This window comes from Gasterosteus aculeatus, chromosome 21, assembly GCF_964276395.1.
Source record: "Gasterosteus aculeatus chromosome 21, fGasAcu3.hap1.1, whole genome shotgun sequence".
Lineage (NCBI taxonomy): Eukaryota > Metazoa > Chordata > Actinopteri > Perciformes > Gasterosteidae > Gasterosteus > Gasterosteus aculeatus.
This window is the reverse complement of record NC_135708.1, coordinates 1133414-1158707: the sequence shown is the minus strand read 5'-3', so window position 1 is coordinate 1158707 and position 25294 is coordinate 1133414. Positions and strand designations below refer to the sequence as shown.

Sequence of the window (25294 nt, the reverse complement as noted above, 5' to 3'; positions counted from 1 at the left end):
GCAGACTCATAACACACTGTGTGATACGCGGCGTAACGCAGTGTGTGTTCATCTGCAGCTACACTTTGGGCTCCGACGTCTTGGTCCAGGGTAACGGATCAGACTCAAGAGCTTTTGTGGGAAGAAATGCGTAAATATGAGCCGTCATTGGCGGACTATGAGGACGGCGGATGGCCTCTGATTCATGGAGGGAGATCTCCACAAACGAGGGAACAAAGTCGTGGAGGAAAATACGGGACAAATGTGTCCTTGATGAAAAGCAGCAGTGTGGATGCACGGGGCAATAAAGTCTATGATCAATAAATAAAGCCACCAGCGACTTCCACACACAAAGACGTGACTCTCCAGGTCGTCTTCAACAGAACACGTGACTCCACCTGTTGTTCTGGAGGTGAATCGCTCTGCAACACACGCAGGACTTTACAACCAGGAAGTGAAACCAGCGCGTCGACGCAGACGCAGAAACACGCGGCGGCCTTTAGCCTGGGGGGGAACAACTGTTCAGGCTGTTCACGCTCTCTTGGAGCGGTTTAGGTTTGTTTCAAGCGTATTTCTTCCACTGGTGGATGTGAGACAGACATAGTTTGATTGTAGCGCATAAGTGTGTTAGTGGTTGAGTGGACTTGTTGGGGGGCTTGTTTTCCTAAAGTGTGCGTTTCTTTGCAGCCGATCAGCTGTCGCTGGTCGGCATGCTGAACGCCACTATGGAACTGACCCGCCTGACGAGGAAACACGGCGTCAGGATCGCACCGGGTTCTTCGTGCTCGGTGGAGGAATGTGGCTTGGCCGTGGGGAGAGTGGTCGGCCACGGCAGCGTGAAATCCGCCGCCCGCATGAATAACGCGGTGGTGATTTTTCTAGGGAGCGTTGAGAAAGCCAACGTGGTGGTAGAGGAGGGGATCGTGGTGGACGACACGCTGGTGCCCGTCCTTCCTCTCACCACACCAGCCACCAGAGTCACGCTGTCTAACGTTCCTCCTTCCGTCTATCAGAGACGAGGCGCTGATTAAGGAGCTGGAGAGGCACGGAAAGATTATGTCTCAGATCAGGAAAGTGCCTTCGGGGTGCAGATCCCCTCTCCTGAGGCACGTGGTGTCACACAGGAGAACACTTCTCATGATATTAAATGACAGAGACAAGGATCTCAACTTGGTTTTCAGGATTAGAGTGGAGGGTTTTGACTACGTAGTGTTTGCGACCTCGGAAAACACCAAATGTTTTAGCTGTGGGGAGGAGGGACATCTCAGCAGGAAATGTCCAGCAAAGACCTCTTCTGTCCAGAACATTAGGGGAGGGGACGATGGGAGGGAAGGACGGGAGGGGGATGGCAAAGCGCAGCAGGGAAGTAGGGACAAGACCGGAGGGGTCCAGCAGGTTAGTCAGGAGGGGGCGGAGGTGACAGGCGAAGCCCGGGAGGAGGGTGAGGAGGGGACAGGTGAGGTTGAGCGGGGGGGTGGGAGGGCGAGGAGGGGACAGGTGAGGTTGAGCAGGGGGGTAGGGAGGGTGAGGAGGGACAGGTGAGGTTGAGCTGGGGGGGTAGGGAGGGTGAGGAGGGGACAGGTGAGGTTGAGCGGGGGGGGGTAGGGAGGGTGAGGAGGGGACAGGTGAGGTTGAGCGGGGGGGTAGGGAGGGTGAGGAGGGACAGGTGAGGTTGAGCGGGGGGGTAGGGAGGGTGAGGAGGGGACAGGTGAGGTTGAGCGGGGGGGTAGGGAGGGTGAGGAGGGACAGGTGAGGTTGAGCGGGGGGGGGGGTAGGGAGGGTGAGGAGGGGACAGGTGAGGTTGAGCGGGGGGGTAGGGAGGGTGAGGAGGGACAGGTGAGGTTGAGCGGGGGGGTAGGGAGGGTGAGGAGGGACAGGTGAGGTTGAGCGGGGGGGTAGGGAGGGTGAGGAGGGACAGGTGAGGTTGAGCTGGGGGGTAGGGAGGGTGAGGAGGGGACAGGTGAGGTTGAGCGGGGGGGTAGGGAGGGTGAGGAGGGGACCGGTGAGGTTGAGCGGGGGGGTAGGGAGGGTGAGGAGGGGACAGGTGAGGTTGAGCGGGGGGGTAGGGAGGGTGAGGAGGGACAGGTGAGGTTGAGCGGGGGGGTAGGGAGGGTGAGGAGGGACAGGTGATGTTGAGCGGGGGGGTAGGGAGGGTGAGGAGGGACAGGTGAGGTTGAGCGGGGGGGTAGGGAGGGTGAGGAGGGACAGGTGAGGTTGAGCTGGGGGGTAGGGAGGGTGAGGAGGGACAGGTGAGGTTGAGCAGGGGGGTAGGGAGGGTGAGGAGGGGACAGGTGAGGTTGAGCGGGGGGGTAGGGAGGGTGAGGAGGGACAGGTGAGGTTGAGCAGGGGGGTAGGGAGGGTGAGGAGGGGACAGGTGAGGTTGAGCGGGGGGGTAGGGAGGGTGAGGAGGGGACTGGTGAGGTTGAGCAGGGGGGTAGGGAGGGTGAGGAGGGGACAGGTGAGGTTGAGCGGGGGGGTAGGGAGGGTGAGGAGGGACAGGTGAGGTTGAGCGGGGGGGTAGGGAGGGTGAGGAGGGACAGGTGAGGTTGAGCGGGGGGGTAGGGAGGGTGAGGAGGGGACAGGTGAGGTTGAGCAGGGGGGTAGGGAGGGTGAGGAGGGGACCGGTGAGGTTGAGCGGGGGGGTAAGGAGGGTGAAGAGGGGACCGGTGAGGTTGAGCGGGGGGGTAGGGAGGGTGAGGAGGGACCGGTGAGGTTGAGCGGGGGGGTAGGGAGGCTGAGGAGGGGACAGGTGAGGTTGAGCAGGGGGGTAGGGAGGGTGAGGAGGGGACCGGTGAGGTTGAGCGGGGGGGTAGGGAGGGTGAGGAGGGACCGGTGAGGTTGAGCGGGGGGGTAGGGAGGGTGAGGAGGGGACAGGTGAGGTTGAGCGGGGGGGTAGGGAGGGTGAGGAGGGACAGGTGAGGACCACTACTAGACGGAGCACAGGAGAAGCTGGACCTGCACGCTGCAAAAGGGAAGGCAATCTATGCGCGGTGTGTTAAAGTATTGAAGTGGAGGAAGCTGAATGGGAGAGCAGACACATGTGGAGAAAAGAGCTGTATAAACACTGGCAGCAAAGTGGGATGGAAGGTTTTATACAAACCTCCGATCAAAAAGAGAACTGGTGACTTACAATGGAGGATTTTACACGGCGCGATTGCTGTAAACGCTTTTATTTCTGTTATCAACCCAGATGTAGCCAGACACTGTCTTTTTTGTGGCGAAGTAGAGACTGTTTTTCACTGTTTTTATTATTGCAAGAGGCTCTACTCCCTCTTCAATGCACTGCAGAATGTTTTTAACCGTTTTGAGGAAAGATGGTCTCAGAACACCTTCATAGTAGGTGTCAGCTACAATAAAAAACACGCCACAAAATGGAAGCTGCTCAACTTCATAGTAGGAGCAGCTAGCAGGAAGAACAGAGTAGAGGGCAGGGCCGGACAAGAGGCACTCCCGGCCTTCGTGTCCCTGGTCAAGGCCAGAGTCTGGGTCCATTTCAGGTTTTTCAAAAGTATGAACAACGTAGATGAGTTCATTGGAAAGTGGTGCTTCAAGGAGGCCATCTGCTGTGTTAGTGGAGATGACCTAATCTTTAGGCCACCTTTCTAGCTCCTTTTGAGGAGACATCGCTTTGTTTGGTTGTGTTTTATGGTCATGGAAAATGGTCAATGTTTTATGTGTCCTTGATTTTATATAAATAAAGGTTTTTCAAAAATCAAAAAAATCTCTCTCTCTGTCTCTGAGTGATGGAGTGTCGAGCGTGGAGCTGAGAACGATACCGTTTTTTCCGTGTTCTACAAGTCAATGTGGGGAACGTAGAGAGTTTGTGTGGACTTGTTTTTTAGAGCTTGGTGTTTTGCAGCCGATCGGCTGGCGCTGGTTGGCGTGCTCAACGCCGCCATGGACCTGACCCCACTGGGAAGGGGATGTGGTTGAGGAGGTGGGGGCTGTGGGGACGGATGCGGCCCGGGTGAATGCTGAAGGGCCAGTAGAGGCGGGCAGTGGGGGGGACATGGACTTTGTGCGTTTTGTGGAAATCGTCTGTGTTCACACCCGTTAGAACGTTGATTGACTTCATATTCAACAACATCGTCAATAAATACACGTCTTATGGAAGTAAAAAGTCAAATAAAGCCATCTGCAGTGATCATACAGGTATACATACATGTACATCAGGACCATCATTTTGGATTGTTGAGAAGTAACATTGTTTCTAAGAAGAAAGAAGAGGTTCCATTCAGCAACGCAACGTAAACACCACAGTTACTGCATTCAACCAGCTGAGCCCAAAAGGAGAAGGTTTCCTCATCTGCTTGGACTTTAGCTTCTAAGTCAGGGACGGGCAACTTAAATGATGGAGGGGGACACAATTTTTCATCAACGCTACCAGGGGGCCACATAGCACAGTGCACTTCCTAACCAGATTTATAACAATAATCAATAAATGTGTATATGTCTGTATGTTTATTGAACCAACATAATCACAGCATCTTAATATATTTCATGCTCAAATGCATAACAGATCTTCTTAAACAACAAAAAATTTGAAGCAAACAAATAAATAACCAGATTCTTTTTCAGTGCAAAGTGCTGTCATTCATAAAAATGCCAAATCCCTGCATACCTGCTCTACCTCCCCCCTAGCATGACTGGTTCTCCTTTAATGAGAAGCTTGTGGCTTTGCCTGTTGGCGCACAATAGAGTGGATATCAATGTCAATCTTCTCATCAGATAAAAAAAAAGAATCATCCGTGAGCCTGTTTCTCTTTCGACTTGAAAAAACTGCTCTCACGAATGGATGTGCTCCCAAACATACTGGTCATTGAGAGAGCAAAATCTCGGAGGAGTGGGAAGCGGCGTTCAGTCAGCAGACTCCAAAACGGAATTCCCTTCTCATTGCGCCTCGCCTGAAAAAACGGATCAGACTGCAGGTCGCAAAGTTCAAGCTGCAATTCGGAAGGTTGCTCGCTGAGCAGCGGAGAGGGGGTCCACGAAGAGCGCCATCTGTGGCTGCATTGCGTCGTCGTGGCGCTGGGGTTAGAGAAGGTGTGCTGGGAAGCACAAGGTTGGTGGTTCGAGTCCAGGCTGCCCCATGTTCCATGTCGAAGTGTCCCTGAGCAAGACACCCGACCCCTAATTGCTCCCTGGACAAAAATGTGGTTTATGTAAGTCGCTTTGGATGAAAGCGTCTGCTAAATGTAATGTGATCTGTTCAGGTCATTGAGGTGTGCAGTAATGCCAGTAAGGAATGTCGCACAGAAACGCCGGCTCTTTGAGTTTCCTGCAGTAAGCACTCATATCACCACGCTGTCTTCCAAAAACACTGGAATTTTGGAGCGCAGTGCAGAAAATCGCTCAAGACACTTCCCCCCGACTCATCCATCGGACCTCGGTGTGCATTTGTAAATCCACACCATAAGTCACCAAATCCGTAACATGGTTAAAGTTCAGTGTCTTGGCGCAGAGGGCCTCCTGTAGGAATAAATAAAGTAACCGTTAAAATGTCCCTATGTTTGTCCTGCATGTCACCCAAAATCAATAGGACTACTCCCTCCCCTGGTGTAGGATACAGGGCATTATAGGGCAGTTCACTCCGCTTTGTTGAAGGAGCCCTGCGAATCCGGTGCGTCTCCCCTGCATCGCTGGTGCGCCGTCCGTAACAACAGCCGATAGTTTGTCCAAGCCACGTTAATGCAACACTACTAACGGCGTAGAATATATCCGTGCCCTTGGTGGTATCGTGCAAAGACACCGTCTTTAGTAACTCCTCGTGCACTTCAACCGAACGGTCAACGGTCCTTGTGAAAATCAGCAGCTGGCTGACGGCCATCACATCTGTACTTTCATCCAAGGCCAGGGAGAAGTACTTGCAGTCATAACCTGTTTCATCTTCCCCTCGACATGATCATTAATGTCAAAAATTCTATGAGTCACTGTGCGACGAGACAAAGAGACCGTATCAACATTTTTAACCAGGTTAGTGTCACCAAACGCTCTGGCCGTTTCCACGGCACATCTCTTCACAATCTCGCCATCGGACAAGGGCTTCTTTGCTTTAGCGCGCGCAAGCGCAACAGCATTCGGCGCCGTGAGTGCAGCCTCCTGTGTGGTTGTGGCTCTGGTAAAAGAAAATTCTGTTGTTTGTGTACTTTTGATTTGAGGTCGGCAATGAGAGCAGCCCTGGCAGCTTCAGTATACTTCTCGTATTTAACCTTGTGCAAGGTGTTGTAGTGGCAACTTAGGTTGAAATCTTTCATGGCTGATAACGTCTCCAAGCAAACTAGGCACATGGGTTTGCCTTTAAATTCAGTGAACAGATGATCCACTTCCCATTTCACCTGAAAGACACAATTTTCTTGATCGAGTTTTCTCTTTGCGTTGCTTTTCGCCGTGGCTTGACCTCTCTTCCTCGCTGATGGAGAAGACCCGGTGGAAGCACGTAGGAAGCTGCGTCTGCATAGCAAGCGCCATCTAGCGGTGGACTCTGATATTACAACTAAAAAGTGATCGGGCGCTGTAGAGGACACACTTATAATTTTCAGAAATTAATCTAGGGGCCACTACGAATGAGGGCGAGGGCCCCCAGTTGCCCATCCCTGTTCCAAGTGACTGTGAGATGGTAAGTTGGATGTTTCTTTTAAAACAGCAGCAATAAATGCTCTGAATCCCTGATGTTCGGCTCAGCGCAGCCGAGGAGACGAGTTGGGAGAGACAAGTTGAGAATGCAGCTTAGTTGTGTGGAGCATCACATGTGGAGGAGACAGAACTACATTCCAGATGTTCTATGATGATGACGGCTCAATTGTTTTCACCTTGTTCTCCCGTCCTAAAGGGGCCAAAAAAACAGACTCAAAAACAGACACAAAAACAACAAATGATCATAACACAATGAAAAGATATTTAAATCCATATGAAAGTGTTTTATTTCTTATCTACAGTGAGAATTGTATTGCTCGTGTGTGTCTCACATTGCATATTGAAATGGTCCATCAATCGTTGGCTTCTAATCACACAGCTTTGTAAACTCTCTGGAGACTCTCCAATGAGGAGGAGGGACAGCGTTTGGATTTGTCTCCACAGGGCTTTGCATCCACAGCCCAGAGCTGAATGAAGAAACAATGGTGGCGTCCCGTGGAGCCACAGGGGAATTCTGATAGCAAAATACTTCATTAGCAAAAAGTGGTGTGTGATGTCTGACTACTGGTGAATATGGTTTATTACCAGAAGAACTGGTGTCACCATGACGACATCGACCACAAAAATACCTCAATGAGAGAAAAGGCAGACGGGCTGAAACGTTGAGCCAGTGGATAAAGGCCTTACTCTCTACTGGCCAGCAGGGGGCGACTCCTCTGGAGAAAACGACTACTTTTCAGTGGCAGCTTCACTGAGTTACAGACTTTAATACTCACACGAAGCAAGAATACACTTTAGCAGCACACACACAGCGCAAAGGAGAGGCCATCGTATAACACGCTACAGGGAGTCTACATGCTGCAGGAATGCATGATGGGCTTTGAAGACGCATCTCCGGGGAAACAAGTGGACTACTTGGCAGACTCCAAGACCACGTGAGGAACATGCAGCGGCCCGTGGATTGGAACTGGCAGTCAGATGCTCTCAGAGAAGTGGCTTCAGGAAGCAGCAGCTGAGCTCAACGTGCAGATATTGAAGGCTGGACCATATCTTCTCCATCAGATGGGTCTCCAGGAGCCAGAATACTGTAAACGCTGGATGAAGAGATTTCCCTGGTCTGGAACTTCACCAGCTGCAGAGAAGAGACACCACACTTGGTCCAACGAAGCGCTTATGTTGGACAGCCAGGTACAGCGCTGGTTGGACATTGATGAAGGAGGCTGAACAGCGTCTCACGGGTCTTTTCAAAGATGTGGAGCTGACTCGCTGTTCTGCAAACAAAGCATCTACTGGAGTCAAACTGGGTCCAAAGGCTGAAGGTTCTGGAGCAGCGTTTTAGGCCCAGAGAGCCTTTACTTTGTATGAAGAAGTACAGCGCCTGGATAGACTCAGCTTTGTGTAGCAGGCCAGAGGTTGTGTGGTTGTGTAGTCATTGTGTACAGCGGTTTGATGGCCTTTTATCGTATGCTTCACATGTCCTGTTGTGTTTACGGCCTATTTAGGACTGGAGCACTATAGAGGCTCGCCATGCGGCGCTCTCCAATGCGCTGAGGGCTGGATCGAGGCTCATAGACCAGAATCCTTTTGGGGTTCTTTGTTGTTGGACAGCAGCAAAAACAAGCTAACGTCAGCTAATGACGTGACAAAGTGTTGCTGACTTTAGAAGGAAAAATCTCTCCAGATGTCACACGAGCCGTCCTGTGAGGACACTTGGACCCAAACGCCACCAGCAGAGCAGCAGGTGAGGTGAGAAGGAGTCCTCAGGGGGGCACAGGGGGGTTGGGGCTTGGCACAGGGAGACCCGTGTAATGAGCTGGCTGGGGGACTTGGCAGACCGGAGAGGCTGGATGAGCAGGCAGGTGATCCTGGAGACCAGGAGAACAGGACTCAGGGACTGCTGGCAGGAGACAGACTGTCTGATTGGATGGACGATAAGCCGATAGACGAGCGCCTTAAGCCTCCACACAGATGGACAAGGAATGGGGCGAGAGTCTAATTACCGGGTTAGAGAGAGAGACAGAGAGGGGGCTCACACATACACACTCACAGAAAAGTAACACATGGAGCTGGAAATGGGAGGAGGACGAGGAGGACGAGGAGGTAACGGTGGGTGGAGGCAGTGAGTGAGTGGAGGAGACGGGGTTGGACTGAAAGGGAACAGTAAATAAGGTGAGGGGTTGGAGTGACTTGGAGGCTGGGGACACATCAGGGGCCGACAAGCGCAGCCCTCCCAGGAGGATGTGAGTGTGGGTTCCTCATGTCCTCCCCCTCGTGGTGAAGACCCCCTGGACAGAATATAGAGTCCACGTCCCACCTGCAGCATTTATGTGAATAAAGAGCAGCGCTTCCTGAACGCTGGCTTCCTTGTGCTTCATAGAGGCCTCCAAAGCAGGATGGGAACCAGAGCCTCCAGTTTCCGTCGTCTATGTATACATCTTGAAGAGCACGTATCCGCCCTAGTATTTCCAAAAAACCCTCAATATGCGTCAAAATCGTATCTGCAGAAAACCCACGTTGATCGATTTGATCTGCTAATGCTAGCATGCTAACTCGGAGTCCACCGATGTCTTCCATTATGTCAACACTCACGTCCCTCAGCCAGCCTTCTTTTGCACACGGCTCTGTTGTCTGTTCTGAATGTTAGATGTAGCCACGCCCCCTGATTTGCATATAAGAACGTGAAATTAAAAACGGCATTATGAAATAAAAGTACCATGAAATAATTAAATGTGTTTAATATTTATGTATTTATTGCCTCATTTATTTATTTCATGATGTATTTCAAATGAATATTTCATGTATTTATGTATTTATTCATTTATTTAATTTAGACTAAAACGGCATTCCATAACAATAACCATGTTATTAAGAGATGGAAAGTTAAAGCCGTTCCTCTTTCTGTCCACGCTGCACAACGCGTGTTTTATTGCATTTAGTGGCAACGCTGCTGCTGTTTGTCTTTTATTTTGGCGGGAAATCCCATTTAACACTTTCAATACTCCACTTTGTGAGGAGATAAACTCCACCCTGTTATCAAATGTGTGCTTGTGCTTTGTGTGTTTTTGTTGGTGACTTAAGTGTGATATTTGGTGCAGAGTGAAAGCTTCAAGTTGCACCTGAAGTAGCGAGCTCAGTAGTTTGTGTTGTTGTGAGACGGCTCTGCGTGAAGGTTAATAAGGTTAATAAAGCAACTTATTCATTACTCATTTCTTTATTTACTCACTTCCTTCTTCAACATGCTGCACCACCAATGTTTCCTCTGTGCTATTGACACAGCAACAGGGCTGTAGAATAAATACAGATATTATGGAGGAAATAGTACAAAAGTCAATAGTACAGCATCTTTAAAAAGGATCAGAGTATTTCATGTCAAAAGAAATAATACAGCGTGTTGAAAGCATCTTTATTTGATGGCCTGTTTAAACATGTACAGTTGTTTCCAATAAAAGTCATTTATTAACATTAGAGCCAAACAATTCTATTTCTGTTAAAGTAACACATGGAGTAAATGTTGTAAATGACATTATAGTGAATAAAAACACAAGTAACGCAGATTCAATATTTCCTTGAGAGGTTTGCTGAACCATTAAAAAGCTTCTTGTTCAAAACAAACCTGATTATGTGAAATTAGATTTGATTTCACTCAACAGATTTAGAAAGATTTGAAGTTAAAATGGGCTCAAAAAGAATTACACATTCATATTTTCCTTCTTCACCTTGTTTTTATTATTGCTGATGAAGCGCACACACACATAAGGACACATTTGTCTCATATGGGGGGACAGATGAGAGAGCGTCTTATAAAATGTCTTCTTGAACACATAAAGATGAAGATTAAAGCCTAATTAGGAGCCAATATCTAAATGATCATCTATTGATTGAAGGAGCACAGCAGCATTAAGCTGAGCTCTTTCACACTTCCATCTGAGTCCCAGAGAGCTGTGGACCCCCCAGAGTCCAGACCAGCTCAGGTACCCCTCACCTGCTCCACCTGCATCTACACCCACATGAACCACCATCAGCTGTACAGACTGAACTATGTGGTGAGCAGAGAGGAAGGTTCTCCACCAGGAGGAGACTCTCCCTCCTGTAGAGGACACAGAGACACTGAGGAATCAGAACCAGACCAGAACCCAGGATAAAGAGGTTCAGTGAATGTGGTGCTGAAGGTGTGGAGGTGGATCAGTGTGTCAGAGGAGACTCTGTAGAAGGACAGAGAGCCAGCAGGACAGTCCACATACACTGCTACTCTACCAGAGGAGGAGGAGGAGGAGGAGGAGGAGGAGGTGGCGATGGGTGTTCTTGTCTCATTGTGACAGACAGAGTAACCTTCATCAGAGCAGCTCAGACTCCAGGACTGATCCTTGTATCCAAACAAACAGTCTCTACTGTCTCCTTTCCTCCTGATTCCTCTGTAACTCACTGATACATTAACGTCTCTTCCTCTCCACTCGACCTCCCAGTAACAGCGACCAGTCAGACCAGTTCTACACAGCAGCTGAGGCCAGGAGTCAAATCTGTCTGGATGATCAGGATATGACTGATACTCCTGCACACTTGTCACCTTCCTGTTGTTGTCAGACAGTTTGAGGTGTTTGTTTACTGTGTTTGTGTCGATTGTGAGTTCACAGGAATCTGATGAGAGAACAAGACACAATACAGCTGCAGTTATTAATCATGTGTTCATCTACTGACACGTTGATGATGACGTCACAGAGGTGAATGAGTGATGTCACAGTGTGAAGATGGTTGAATCTTCATGAATCAAAGCACACTTACACTTCCTCAGACCTGGTCTCAACCATCGGACTCCATCAGGCTCCACCCTGAAAGGAGGAGGGGGGTCAGAGCAGCATGGAGACATGGACATTACATCACTCTCACACACAGCTTTGTCCTTCATGTCCACATGGAGCACCTCTTCTTCTTCTACCACTACTTACAGACGACCACAGACTGTCAGTCAGGCGTCACACAGCGACGAGGTGCTGGAATATATTCATGAAGAAGATGAATGGATAACAAATAAGAAATGGACCTGTCACTGTACTTTCACCAGATGTGAATTCAAACGGGAGAAATGACGTCATGCTACAGATCAAGCTTCATGGGACGTGTGCAAAGGAACATTCACATTAAACTGTTTCATAAAGATAAAGCAGATACAGACCATTCAGTATTCACACAATGTGCATGTTTCCATGTTTCAAAATGAACAATGAACCAACAACACATGTACTATGAACACAAACAAACAGAAGAAACACACTAGTTAGTTTATTTAGTTCCCTGTTTGGTTTTTCACACCACAGAGGCACCGACTGCTGACGTCACGTTCTGCATTATTACTGTGATATTACAGAACATCCTTATGAAAATGCATTCAACCATCTTCAAATGGATCCCTGTTGTTTTCATCATGAGACTCTAATCCATGAAGCGCTGTGATCCTCATCGCTGCTGTGAGATGCATGTACTGATAAAATATATTATAACATTGTTTTGTGCTAAAGTCGTGTCTCAAGTGTCCTGTATTTGACCCTGACGTGCAAAGAGCAGCATGATACAAAATGTTAGTTTGCAGCTGTGTCCTGAGAAGGAGGATCTTGTGTGTGTGTGTGAGTGCTGCCCTCAGCTTCACCTGGGTTCTTATCTCAACCTGCTTTGTAGCTTCTCGTAACGGGCACGGAGAATGTTCTTCACATGTGTATAAAAACTCAGCGTTTTCACTGCTCGGAGACGTCATTACACCGAGCGCTGAGATACGTGCTGCTGTGTTGGACCTCCTGCTTGCAAGCAAACAGGATAAATTAATGTTAACTTTTTGACTTTAATTGATCAACGTGTTGAGTTCCTTCTCATCAGCCAACTCGGGGGTATCGGAGATCCTGACACTGCTCTAACAACTCGCTCAAACTGCGTCGCAGAATGTCGACTTTCTCTCTGCTGTTTTCTCTCTCTGAGCTGCTGTGACGCCAACTGGCACCCAGCTGTCACTAAGGTGCCACCAAGGTGCCACTAAGGTGCCAAAGACCTGGTGGTGTGATGGAAGTTGTGCCGTTTACTCGGCCGATGTTAGCTTGCTCTTCACAGATGAGGTAACGTTCCCTACAAGCTAGCCGAGCTAACGTTAGCTAGCTAAATGTCCAACATTGAGACCGTAGTGATCCGGTCAAATATCGTCGTCATGGAGATGATGTAATTCAACATGTCAGCCGCAGTCACTTGGTGACAATCGATGAGCACGCTATCCATGGTGGAAGCTGTAAAGAGGGAAATCTAACATGCAGGCAAAGCTTTATGAAATATAAATATCAGAATCACTCTCTCAGCAGCACCTTCTCCTGCTGATACTCAGACAGATGTTCTGCAGATGCTGCACAGTGAGACCATTATAGACGCTGTTCTGCTCCCCTTGTGTGTATTTAGCTCGCTACACAATTCAGCAGTAAGACAAACTCCTTTTAAATGAATACGGGAGTCAGGACGTAGCGTCCAAGCTCCAGATGCACTGAACTTTGACAGAATATACTAATGGAGAAAATCGGACTAAAATAGGACTTCTATGCTAAACAAATACTTGCAGACTTTTGAAGGATTTAACACATGAAGGACGGCAGCAGATAAATTTCCTGAGAACTTTCTCTTTAGAGCCAATGTCGGGTCAACATTCATTTTAAAGGGGCAGTGTGGAGTCCACAGTGTTGAGATGCTACAGTAAATGGACACCCACCTATATTCCATTATTTATGTATTTGATTTTCTAATTATTTGTTCATTAAACTAGCATGTGTTCTTTTGCGAAGAGATACTCTGTAAATCTGTTGGTAAGTGAGAATGAGTTATGCTCAAACAAGCACTAAGGTCACCTAAGGGGTCATTGTTTTAGGCAGGGGTCTCAAACTCAAATCAGCTGCGGGCCAGATGCAGCCCACTTCAACCGAACGCGGGCCAGACTAGCGTCCGAACGGCATGGTCGACAATAACACAACTTAACACTCACTTTCAAAAACAGTCATTGAACCCCACCCTGGGGGATCGGTCCGAATGAGACTGCAACACTAGTCCTCCTTTAACTCAGCGGGGGAGACCTAAGGTCATGTGACCGTGGAATTCCTTTATAGCCAAACGTGAAGTTACGTGAATCGAAGCTGCGTAGTAATGGACGGAGACGCTCGTCGGTGACGTCAGATGCTTCATGTGTTGTTAGTGTGAGTCGTAAAGGAAAACTTTATTAAACGAGCGATGCTAACGGTTAGTCACATGATCATCTGCGCGAAAGAGGGCAGGAAACTGAATTTCACCCTCCTGCTCTCTGCACCTCGGCCGACACACACGACCCGCCCCCCATGTCAGTCACATGCATGCCACGTTCACTGGACAAGCACACAGTAGGAAACCAGAACATCATAACATGTCCCACACAGCAGCTGACAGTGGGGTTACAGTATAAAACTTGCGGGCCGCACTTACATTACACTTTCATATTAAGGATGGGGCCGCAAAATTTCGGCCCGAGGGCCGCAAATGGCCCGCGAGTTTGAGACCCTTGGTTTTAGGAGTCAAGCGGGAGATGATTTCGCGCGCTTGGGAGAAGTAAGGAAAGAAGGAAAATAGTGAGCTAAAGTGTACCTGTGTATCTGATCTGATTCTTACCTGTTCTTACGGAGAAATAAAGCAGTTCTTAAAAACTAAAGCACGCCTCACGTCTGTCCACGTGTGCTACATTCCTACTGTGATGATCCTTCAAGACGCTTTGAACTGATTGTTTCTTTTTGTTGTTTATTAACCAACATGCTGTCTGTTTGATTGTTGTTACTGTTAATTAATAGGACAACACACACTGGGGGCAGATGACGAGCAACTAACCGTCCAATAGCCTTTCATCAAAATGTTTCTTATTGTCCACCATATGCTCATGTTATAATCATGTCTAGGGAATTTTGCAAGTAGGGATATAGCTATATTTATATATCCAGGTAGTAACAATTTGTGTTCTATGGTTGTGTGTTACTAAATGTCCCTGGTCTGTGAGGATGTGATGTGAATGGTTAAAAACTACGAATAAATGAATCAACATCATTGATTAGGCTCATTAAGGCTAATGTTCCCTATCTACTTCTTTCTGTATTTAAGGTCTGATGTGGGACACAAACAGTTTGATGAGTCTCTGGTAGTTTGAGGTCAGCTTGGTGTGTCAGGGTCACATTAACCAGGCTGAGAGTTTGACAGAGAAAAGGTTTCCAGCTCTACCTCCTTTAACAGACTCATGGTATGTGACTGCAGCAGGCCTCTTCATACCTGAGAGTCTCCAGTGTGCAGTGTGGACTCTCCAGTCCAGCAGACAGCAGCTTCACTCCTGAACGCTGCAGGTGGTTGTTACTCAGATCCAGCTCTCTCAAACTAGAGGACTGGGAGCTGAGAACTGAGGACAGAGCGTCACAGCTTCTCTCTGAGAGGTTACAGCCATCCAGTCTGAAGAGAGAACAATCAACAAGAAGAAAGATAACATTATTGTTATGAAATGAAATCTTCTTTGATGTATTTGAACTAAAATAAAATCAGTAGGACCAAAGAAAATGTAATTAGCTCCATATTAAACAAGAGGAACAATTTACAGTAAGTACTGTAGTATCAATATCAGGATGAGGCAGGGATAGTTAATGTTGTTGTTAATGTTTATTAGACCTAAATACAGAATTAGGCTTCTCTATCCTCTATTTGACTTATTTTAAAGAAAGATGAAGAGAGAGAACAAAGTGAGTGTTAATGAGAAATTAATCTTTTTGTGTGATCTTGTGTTTTTTACATCCTGAATTGCAAATAAACAACCATCAGACAAAAAAGCATTGAGTCCTACTCTACTATTATCCTTTTCATCATTAAATACATCAAAAAAAAACATAACAAAGCTTGAGAGGAACAACAGGATGTACCTGTGATGTTTTTTTGTGAAGGAACATTGTCTTTCAGACTCTCTATTTTTTAAGCTACTGAATTGGCTTTGTCTAAAAGGTTCTCGTAATGTCAGGGAAACAAACATACATTCACAAAAAGGGCCAACGTTTTGTCCCTGAGATTACTTCCTCTGTTTACAAAGTTCTGGTTTATTTCCTGGTGAAAAAGATTTTTATGAAACCTGAAATCTTAAACAAACAATTTTAAGAAGGGAGCTGATAGTTTAGACACACATTTAAATCATTGAAGACAAACCCATTTTCCTCAATTAGTGATATTATCACGTAGCATAAATAAGAAGATTAATAGGATGACCCTGTTATGTTTTATTGTGAATGAACATTGTGTTTCAATTCCATGTAGCATGGATGTAAATAAAGACATCAAGTGGACATTAATTGGATCCTGACCTGAGAGTCTCCAGTTCACAGTGTGGACTCTTCAATCCAGCAGACAGCAGCTTCACTCCTGAATCCTGCAGGTGGTTGTTACTCAGATCCAGCTCTCTCAGACTAGAGGACTGGGAGCTGAGAACTGAGGACAGAGCGTCACAGCTTCTCTCTGAGAGGTTACAGCCATCCAGTCTGAAGAGAGAACAATCAACAAGAAGAAAGATAACATTATTGTTATGAAATGAAATCTTCTTTGATGTATTTGAACTAAAATAAAATCAGTAGGACTAAAGAAAATGTAATTAGCTCCATATTAAACAAAAGGAACAATTTACAGTAAGTACTGTAGTATCAATATCAGGATGAGGCAGGGATAGTTAATGTTGTTGTTAATGTTTATTAGACCTAAATACAGAATTAGGCTTCTCTATCCTCTATTTGACTTCTTTTAAAGAAAGATGAAGAGAGAGAACAAAGTGAGTGTTAATGAGATATTAATCTTTTTTGTGTGATCTTGTGTTTTTTACATCCTGAATTGCAAATAAACAACCATCAGACAAAAAAGCATTGAGTCCTACTCTACTATTATCCTTTTCATCCATTAAATACATCAAAACAAAACATAACAAAGCTTGAGAGGAAAAACAGGATTTACCTGTGATGTTTTTTTGTGAAGGAACATTGTCTTTCAGACTGTCTATTTTTTAAGCTACTGAATTGGTTTTGTCTAAAAGGTTCTTGTAATGTCAGGGAAACAAACATACATTCACAAAAAGGGCCAAAGTTTTGTCCCTGAGATTACTTCCTCTGTTTACAAAGTTCTGGTTTATTTCCTGGTGAAAAAGATTTTTATGAAACCTGAAATCTTAAACAAACAATTTTAAGAAGAGGGAGTTAATAGTTTAGACACACATTTAAATCATTGAAGACAAACCCATTTTCCTCAATTAGTGATATTATCACGTAGCATAAATAAGAAGATTAATAGGATGACCCTATTATGTTTTATTGTGAATGAACATTGTGTTTCATTTCCCTGTAGCATGGATGTAAATAAAGACACCAAGTGGACATTAATTGGATCCTGACCTGAGAGTCTCCAGTTCACAGTGTGGACTCTTCAATCCAGCAGACAGCAGCGTCACTCCTGAATCCTGCAGGTGGTTGTTACTCAGATCCAGCTCTCTCAGACTAGAGGACTGGGAGCTGAGAACTGAGGACAGAGCGTCAGAGCTTCTCTCTGAGAGGTTACAGCCACTCAGTCTGAAGAGAGGGATGAAAAAGAAGCAGTAAGTATAAAAGATGGCAGCATGTTTAAGTTCTGATGTAGGAATCTAACTCTCTCTGTACTTACAGAACTTTGTTGGAGGCTTTGACCACTGGCAGCAGCCTCAGAAGAGCCTCCTCTGAAGCAGAGTATTTCTTTAGGTCAAACACCTCCAGATCTTCTTCTGATGACAGTAAGATGAAGACCAGAGCTGACCACTGAGCAGGAGACAGTTCTTCTGTGGAGAGACGTCCTGATCTAAGGGACTGTTGGATCTCCTCCACTAGAGAACCATCATTCACTTCATTCAGACAGTGAAAAAGATTGATGCTTTTCTCTGGAGACACATTCTCACTGATCTTCTTCTTGATGTACTGGACTGTTCTCTGATTGGTCTGTGAGCGACTTCCTGTCTGTGTCAGCAGACCTCGTAGAAGAGTCTGATTGGTCTCCAGGGAAAGACCCAGGAGGAAGCGGAGGAACAAGTCCAGGTGTCCATTAGGACTCTGTAAGGCCTTGTCAACAGCACTCTGGTAGAGACGCTTTGGTTCAGGTTTGACTCTAAAGACTTTAGACACCAGGGAGTTTTTTTGTTCTTCTGACAGCAGATTGACACCAGAGCTGAAGAAGGTCAGATGGACATGAAGAGCAGCCAGAAACTCCTGAACACTCAGATGGACGAAGCAGAACACATTGTCCTGGTACAGTCCTCTCTCCTCTCTGAAGATCTGAGTGAACACTCCTGAGTACACTGAGGCTGCTCTGATTTCGATGCCACACTCTGTCAGGTCGGATTCATAGAAGATCAGGTTGCCTTTCTGCAGCTGATCGAAGGCCAGTTTTCCCAGAGACTCGATCATCTTCCTGCTCTCTGGACTCCAGTGTGGATCCGTCTCAGCTCCTCCATCGTACTTGACCTTCTTCACTTTGGACTGAACCACCAGGAAGTGGATGTACATCTCAGTCAGGGTCTTGGGCAGCTCTCCTCCCTCTCTGGTCTTGAACACCTCCTCCAGAACTGTAGCAGTGATCCAGCAGAAGACTGGGATGTGGCACATGATGTGGAGGCTTCGTGAGGTCTTGATGTGAGAGATGATCCTGCTGGCCTGCTCCTCATCTCTGAACCTCTTCCTGAAGTACTCCTCCTTCTGGGGGTCGGTGAACCCTCTGACCTCTGTCACCATGCCAACACACTCAGGAGGGATCTGATTGGCTGCTGCAGGTCGTGTGGTTATCCAGAGGCGAGCAGAGGGAAGCAGCTTCCCCCTGATGAGGTTTGTAAAGAGCACATCTACTGAGGAGGTCTCTGTGACATCAGTCAGGATCTCATTGTTGTGGAAGTCCAGAGGAAGTCGACACTCATCCAGACCGTCAAAGATGAACACAACCTGGAACTCTTCAAACCTGCAGATTCTTGCTGCTCTGGTTTCACTGAAGAAGTGATGAACAAGTTCCAACAAGCTGAACTTCTTCTCTCTCAGCACATTCAGCTCTCTGAAGGTGAATGGAAATGTGAACTGTATGTCCTGGTGGTCTTTGTCTTCAGCCCAGTCCAGAGTGAACTTCTGTGTTAATACTGTTTTCCCAATGCCAGCCACTCCCTTAGTCATCACTGTTCTGATTGGTTTCTCTCCTCCAGCTGAGGCTTTGAGGAGGTCTTCTTGTCTGATGGTTGTTTCTGGTCTGGCTGGGTTCCTGGATGCTGTTTCAATCTGTCTGACCTCATGTTCTTCATTGACCTCTGCAGTCCCTCCCTCTGTGATGTAGAGCTCTGTGTAGATCTCATTCAGAAGGGTTGGGTTTCCTGCTTTAGCGATCCCCTCAAACACACACTGGAACTTTTTCTTCAGGTTGGATTTGAGTTCACGCTGACAAACTGCAGCAAGAAGTCCTGAATGAAGACAACAAAGAAGATCAATGAGTCACAGAATAGATTTCAACATGTCCTTTCCTCAGAGAATGACTATGAATATATTATGTCCATCTCTGGAGACATTAGTGAAGGTCTCATTTATCAGCATGGTAAGTCTGTAGAGAAATCCTCTTACTGCTCTGCAGACGCTCAGCCAGCTCCTCCTGCTTCATTCTCCTCAGAAAGTGCAATGAGATCTTCACAAAGGCCTCTCTGCTCCTCCTCTGCTCTTCATCCAGCTGCTCCTCATCCTCCTTCTCTAAGCATTCTGGGTAATCTGAACTCACAACCTTCTGGATCTTCTTCAACTCGTTCTTCACAAAAGTGAGGATGTTCTCCTCCAGCAGCTGGAACAGAACATTCTATGAATGACACCAACTAGAACATGGAAGCCACCATCAGGTCCATGTTGGACAGACGGACAATCCACTGGTCTACAAAGTGCAGTATGGAGATGATGGTGAACTGAGAGATGTAAAAGTAGTTGTACATGTACACACCTTGAAGATGGAGTCCAGGTGTGTTTGATGCTGCTGGGCAGACGGACCTGTGGGAACCTCTGAGCTCTCCTGGTCCTCTCTGTGGAGGAACATGAACCATCAGCTCACATGGTGTTTGGACCATCAACACCAATACAACTGGCTTCTGTCATGATTGATCATGATGAAAACCAGATGCTGAAGACTGTTGATGATGACGGACAGTTTATTAGTTGAGTGACAGTTAGTCATCAGTTTCATCTGGTTTTAGTTCTTACTGTGGATCATAAAAACGTCTGCAGACCTCTGCATCTGGTACAAAGTCCTATGAAACTCCTCCAAACCTCTTTAGTCCGTCCCCTGACCTCTAGAAGTCTCCTTAGATCTTCTGAAACTAGTCTTTGGACCTTTTCAAAAGGTCTTGTCTACTGAGGATACTTTGTCCAAACCTCTGCATGGAGTCCAGAGACCACGTCAGCTGGTCCACAGAGCACTGAGTTTATTCAAATCACATGTTCAGTCCCAGTCGTCTCCAGAAACCTGCAGCTGTCTCCAGATTTGACCTCTGCTGATCCTGATGTGGAGGAACTACCTCACATGGTGTTTACATCTAAAGATGTTTACAGTTAATGATTCACACTTAAACACACACAGACCAGTTAGATGATGGGTGTCTAACTCAAGGCCCGAGGGCCAAATTTGGTCTGCTGGGGGGTCCAGTGCAGCCCGCTGGATGACTTTACTATTGTGAGAATTACACAAAGACACAAATTGCTTTTCTATAAAAGTAGCTGCTATTCCTAATCAGTCCACTGGGGGTCGCACTCTGTGAGTGAGCGCATGTGTTAGACCAGGGGGACCAGGGGCCTCATTTGTAAAAGCTTGCGTAGGATTTGCTCCAGAAGTGGCGTACGGATGAAACGTAGGACGTGCGTACGCACAGAAATATTCAGACTTATTAAACGTCCTACGCCGTTTTCCCTTAATAAATCACAATCACTTCTAAATGCAGCGCAGCTTTTGCGGCTTCATGTCACGCCCATAGTTGCCCATATATAGTCTGTGGAACACCCACAAATTAATATTCATCGATTGCGAAATCATGACACAGAGGAAAACGAAGAAACGTAACTTCACTCAGTGTGAAGTGGAAATGATCATTGGGAGGTGGGAAGGAGAAGTAAGATGCTCTTTGGAGGACACAGTGTGGACATCACTGATGCCAACAAGGCACCTGAGGGGCAAAAGGTTGCAGAGCAACGCTGCAGCCTCACGATCTTGGACCCAAATAAAGAAAAACTGGTCTGACATCAAAGTGGATGCAAAAAAGCGTTTAGCGCGCCATCGCCAAGGTGTGTCTCCACGGGTGGGAGAAGGGACACCGGAGCTGTCCCCTCCTGATGAGAGACAGGCAGCAGTGGCGTCAGGGGGTCGAGGCACGTTTGGAAGCTGTGCCACATCATGTAGCACAGCACATGCAGCACGATGTTTCACACCTTTTCAGGAGTAAACAACAACCTTCCTCCAGTGCAGTCGAGGCAGCGCCATCTGCCCTTAAACAGGCCGATGGTGCGCTGCACTACAGCGCCAATCCTTCCATGTGCCACGTCTTCTAAGAGCGAAGATCAGCCATCAGCGTCATTACGCATTGTGACGGCATCATGGCGTTTTATTACCGTCCGTCTGATTGCATCTGACAAGCAACAGCTGTGTTTTGAGGATGAATTTAATAACATGCCGATATTATTGCAGAACATATTTCACTTTTCTTTTTGAAAATGTGTTAATTTGTATTTCTGTTTGTTTTACGCTGCAGATCAAACGGGTGTTTGTGTTATTTACGAGAGGCAGTATTGGCATTTCTTTTACAACAGTCTAGTTTTACACACTTTCACACAGGTTTGCGTGTTTCTTGCATTTGCCGACGGTTCTCATTTCACCCGTTTTTGTGCGTACGCGTGGGTCCGAGCTTGCGTGAAGGACATTTTTCCGTCAAGTATTCTTTTTATAAATACCAATTATTGCGTAGAGAGCGGCGTACGCCTTCTTTTGTGCGTACGCAACGTTTATAAATGAGGCCCCTGGTCCTTCACCAACGCAGTGCTGGTAGATCACCTAACATTGAAGAAAGAACCACGTCAGGTCACCACGCATGCATCAGTGCAAGTCATGGAGTGAGGTAACGACCAAGAACGTCTGCAGTAACTTATTGTTGCTTGTTTCTTTACATGGATTCGTTTTGTGCTCCCGGTCTGCAGCGCTGTTGTTCCCTTGGTTACCGCTGCTGCTCGTTGTTATTATTCGGGCGATCGCCATGACTTGGATTGAAGCGTTGATGACAAGTGGCTTGCGAGCTGATAAAGTGTGGGCTCCCCTGTGTTAGACCTTTTAGACCACAGCGTTCCTCCAGGCAGCAGCGCCCGCTTGGAAATGACGGCCCCCCGTCGACCGGACCATCGCCTAAGATTTTACTGGTCCGGCCCACTTGAGATCAAAGTGGACAGTATCTGACCCAAACCCAAGATGAGTTTGACACCCTGGAGTTAGATGCAGATAATGAGTTCTGTCATGATGGATCGTCATGGAAACAACACGTTAAACACTGAACAAACATTTATGTAATTCATCACTGAGGATCAGAACAGTTCTTCATCTGTTTAAGAACTTACTCTGTGTCATAAGAACGGTGTCCATCTTTGAAGTCAATCCGATGACCCATAGACTGATCACTCTTCATGGACACACATCTGGGTTCAGGAGACTTTCCTCTCTGCTGATGTGAACTGAAAGAAACACTGAGATTACATCATCACATCATCATCTAATCATGAAGCATCAGCTCACATGGTGTCCGTCCTCACAGAGACCAAAACAAGGTAAAGGTCCATGACGTGAGGTCTGGATGTGGACCACATGCCTCCCTGTAGTGGTTTAGGTCTACTGGTCCTGCTGGTCCCACTGAGAATCAACAGCTCAGTCTTTCAGCTCACTGTTTTCTTCACCAGTCAGTTTGGTTTAGTCCCACCAAGTCTCACCAAGTCCTCCATGGAGCTCTCCCTCCCTCACTGGACACTGCTGAAGGGCCCTGGAGCAAGAAACCCAGAACCTCCACCAGAGAGTCTGGTAGAAACACCTCATCATCAGCCTGAGACCCTCACCTTGCATCAACAGGGGGACCAACGTCTTTGAAGTTTAGAGGATAATCCATAGACCGATCACTCTTCATGGACACACAGCTGGGTCCAGGTCCAGGTCCTGGTCTCTGATGGATCCTGGTTTCACACATGTAGAAGCAGAGTCAGTGAGTCAGAGACGTTGGGACATGGAGACGAGTGGAGGACAGTTGGAGATGGTCCTCTCACCTCTGAGCTTTGGTCTGGCTGTCATGTTCCCCACACAGAGGGGCTTCAGAGGGAGGGACTCCGTCCTCTGGGTCCTCAGCCTGATTCATAGCAGAGTCCACACCTTCACACCTTCACACCAACCTGCTGGGAGAGCTCACACATTATTAACTTCATCAGGACAAACACACAGAGCTCATTCACCTCAACACTAAAACTCTCATGGGACACTTTGTGTTGTTGTCTTGAGACAACGTGTCAAGAGACGTCATTTTAAATTCTCATCCTATAAATGTCGTTATTTATGTTAAAAATAATTATTTCATGAATTGACATGCTGAATATCAATATTAAGAATATCAAACTCGACGCGAACGACGGGAGCCGCTTTGTTTCTCTCTCTCTCTCAAGCCGCATTTGATTGGTCAATATGTGTGGGGGCGTGTCTCCCTCTCAAGCCGCATTTGATTGGTCATTATGTTTCGGGGCGTGTCTCCCTCTCAAGCCGCATTTGATTGGTTGATATGCGTGGGGCGTGTCTCTCCCTCAAGCCGCATTTGATTGGTCAATATGTGTGGGTGTGTGTCTCTCTCTCTCAAGCCACATTTGATTGGTCAATATGTGTGGGGGCGTGTCTGCGCTGAGCACAGGGGCGGGACTTACACACAGCAGCAGCGAACAGGAGGGAGGAGTCAAGAGAGAAACAGAGCGGTAAAATAAAAGTTACGAAAGTGAGTGTCAACAGGAAACGCAGCAAAATCTGGACACATGTCAATGACATTGATCTATCTAATGCAGAATGTAGAGTCTGCAAGACTAAAATCTCTATCTTCTCCAAAACAGGGCAGATAATTTCAGAGAGAAGAAACAGGATCAGCCCCTCAAAGCGGAGCCACTTGGTCTCAATGTAAATCTTCCCTGAAGGACAAAACTCTGCATGACGATTTTTTTTCTTTTTGTTTTACACATTTTAAGTTATATTTTTTTGTGTGATTATGTAAGCTTCTGTATATTGTTTCACTTTAAAATTTGTTAAGTATTAAAACGTTTAAAATAATTAAAAGTTAGTCAAGTTCATTTGTAAATAGTTAAACGTTTGTTTTTGCACTCATTTATTTTTAGAGTGTATAAATAAAAGTGTATTCATATAAAAACATTTGAGAGTTTTTTTTTACATCAGTAATTCATATTGCGCATAATTTTACATTATTGTTGGTGATAAATTAATTTAAGCACCAAAAAAATCAGAAGAGCCATTTGGGAGCCGAAAGAGCCGATTCTCTATAAAGAGCCGTAATTCCCATCACTACCGGGTAAAAGAGGACGTCTGCTTTGTCTCAGACTTCTGGCCCTGATCTGCTTAGAGGGCGTGGCATCAATTGAGGGGCGTGTCCTCAACCGTGTTGCTTTCAGGAAACGTCGGCACTGTGAGAACTATGAATCCACACTTTCTATCCACCATATTCACATTTCAACTTTGATAAACACGACCCTTTTAAACAGATGTGAGGAAAGAGAAGAACGTTTAATCTCACAAACCAAAACACGTGATGGTGGGCTCGACATGTGGACCTAAAACCGGACCAGAACCAGTACCGGAAACCATTATTTAGGGTATATATCATGATAAAATACATCAACGCATTATCTTTTTTTTATTCGGCAGAGTCCTGACTACAATAAGCTGGAATCCACATTAAAATACTCCAAACACACCTTTAGCTGGTGGGGAAGAGTCACATATGACGTGCAGGTTTGTCCACAACCTTTGGACCGAGTGGGACATTTTGTCGGTGCTTGAAGCTCGCGGACGTTGGAGCCAAAGAACAGCAGCGAATCGGTGGATTATAAATCATTGAGTGAGACAAAGCCTGCAGAGTTACTGTGAAACACACAGCGAGCCAGCAAAGACACACACACACACACACACACACACACACACACACACACACACACACACACACACACACACGTCTTACCTCTGCCGCTTCTCACGGGAATTATGGATTTAATCTGCTGTTTCTGCAGTGAGGAAAGTCCCCGAGCCGCTTCACCTCCTGCTTCAGGTGTGACAGATGAAACCGCCTCAGGAATCTGGCAGGTGTTTTTTGAGCCAATCAGAAAGCTTGAGCGTCATGTGACCAGTTTTTCCTGCCTGGGGAAGCTGCCGATCGTGTGCGTTACACAGTTCAGTGTCATGTCTTGTTTATTTTGGCTACAAAGATGATGTGATGACTACAAAGATGATGTGATGACTATTGAAACAAGGATTTTCCTTGTTTCAATAGTATATGAAACTCAAAATGCCCTTTGTTATTAACGTGACTGAAAAT

The 25294-nt window shown here is 46.6% G+C and overlaps 1 protein-coding gene and 2 long non-coding RNA genes across 4 annotated transcripts in view; 1 reads left to right on the top strand and 2 right to left on the bottom strand.

Annotated features, from left to right (window-relative positions):
* The window catches only part of LOC120813096 (protein NLRC3-like), a 159886-nt gene that overhangs the window by 19137 nt on the left and 115455 nt on the right, over positions 1 to 25294 (bottom strand). The window contains exons 8-10 of the mRNA XM_078096727.1: positions 17317 to 19120; positions 17052 to 17225; positions 15981 to 16154 (exon numbers count right to left, since the gene is read on the bottom strand). Coding sequence (XP_077952853.1) covers positions 15981 to 16154; positions 17052 to 17225; positions 17317 to 19120 — 2152 coding nt within the window. The remainder of the gene's footprint in view (positions 1 to 15980; positions 16155 to 17051; positions 17226 to 17316; positions 19121 to 25294) is intronic.
* LOC144390344 (uncharacterized) lies at positions 5865 to 15332 on the bottom strand. Of its 2 annotated transcripts, XR_013454367.1 has the most exons (3): positions 11392 to 15306; positions 6945 to 11247; positions 5865 to 6802 (listed from the first exon to the last, which is right to left on the bottom strand). It is a non-coding gene; the product is annotated as an uncharacterized LOC144390344 (long non-coding RNA). The 2 variants fall into 2 exon arrangements; XR_013454368.1 differs by lacking the exon at positions 5865 to 6802 and having other exon boundaries at positions 10002 to 11247; positions 11392 to 15332.
* Positions 10762 to 25294, top strand: part of LOC144390398 (uncharacterized) — a 158659-nt gene continuing 144126 nt past the window's right edge. The window contains exon 1 of the long non-coding RNA XR_013454436.1: positions 10762 to 10898. This is a non-coding gene — a long non-coding RNA (uncharacterized LOC144390398). The remainder of the gene's footprint in view (positions 10899 to 25294) is intronic.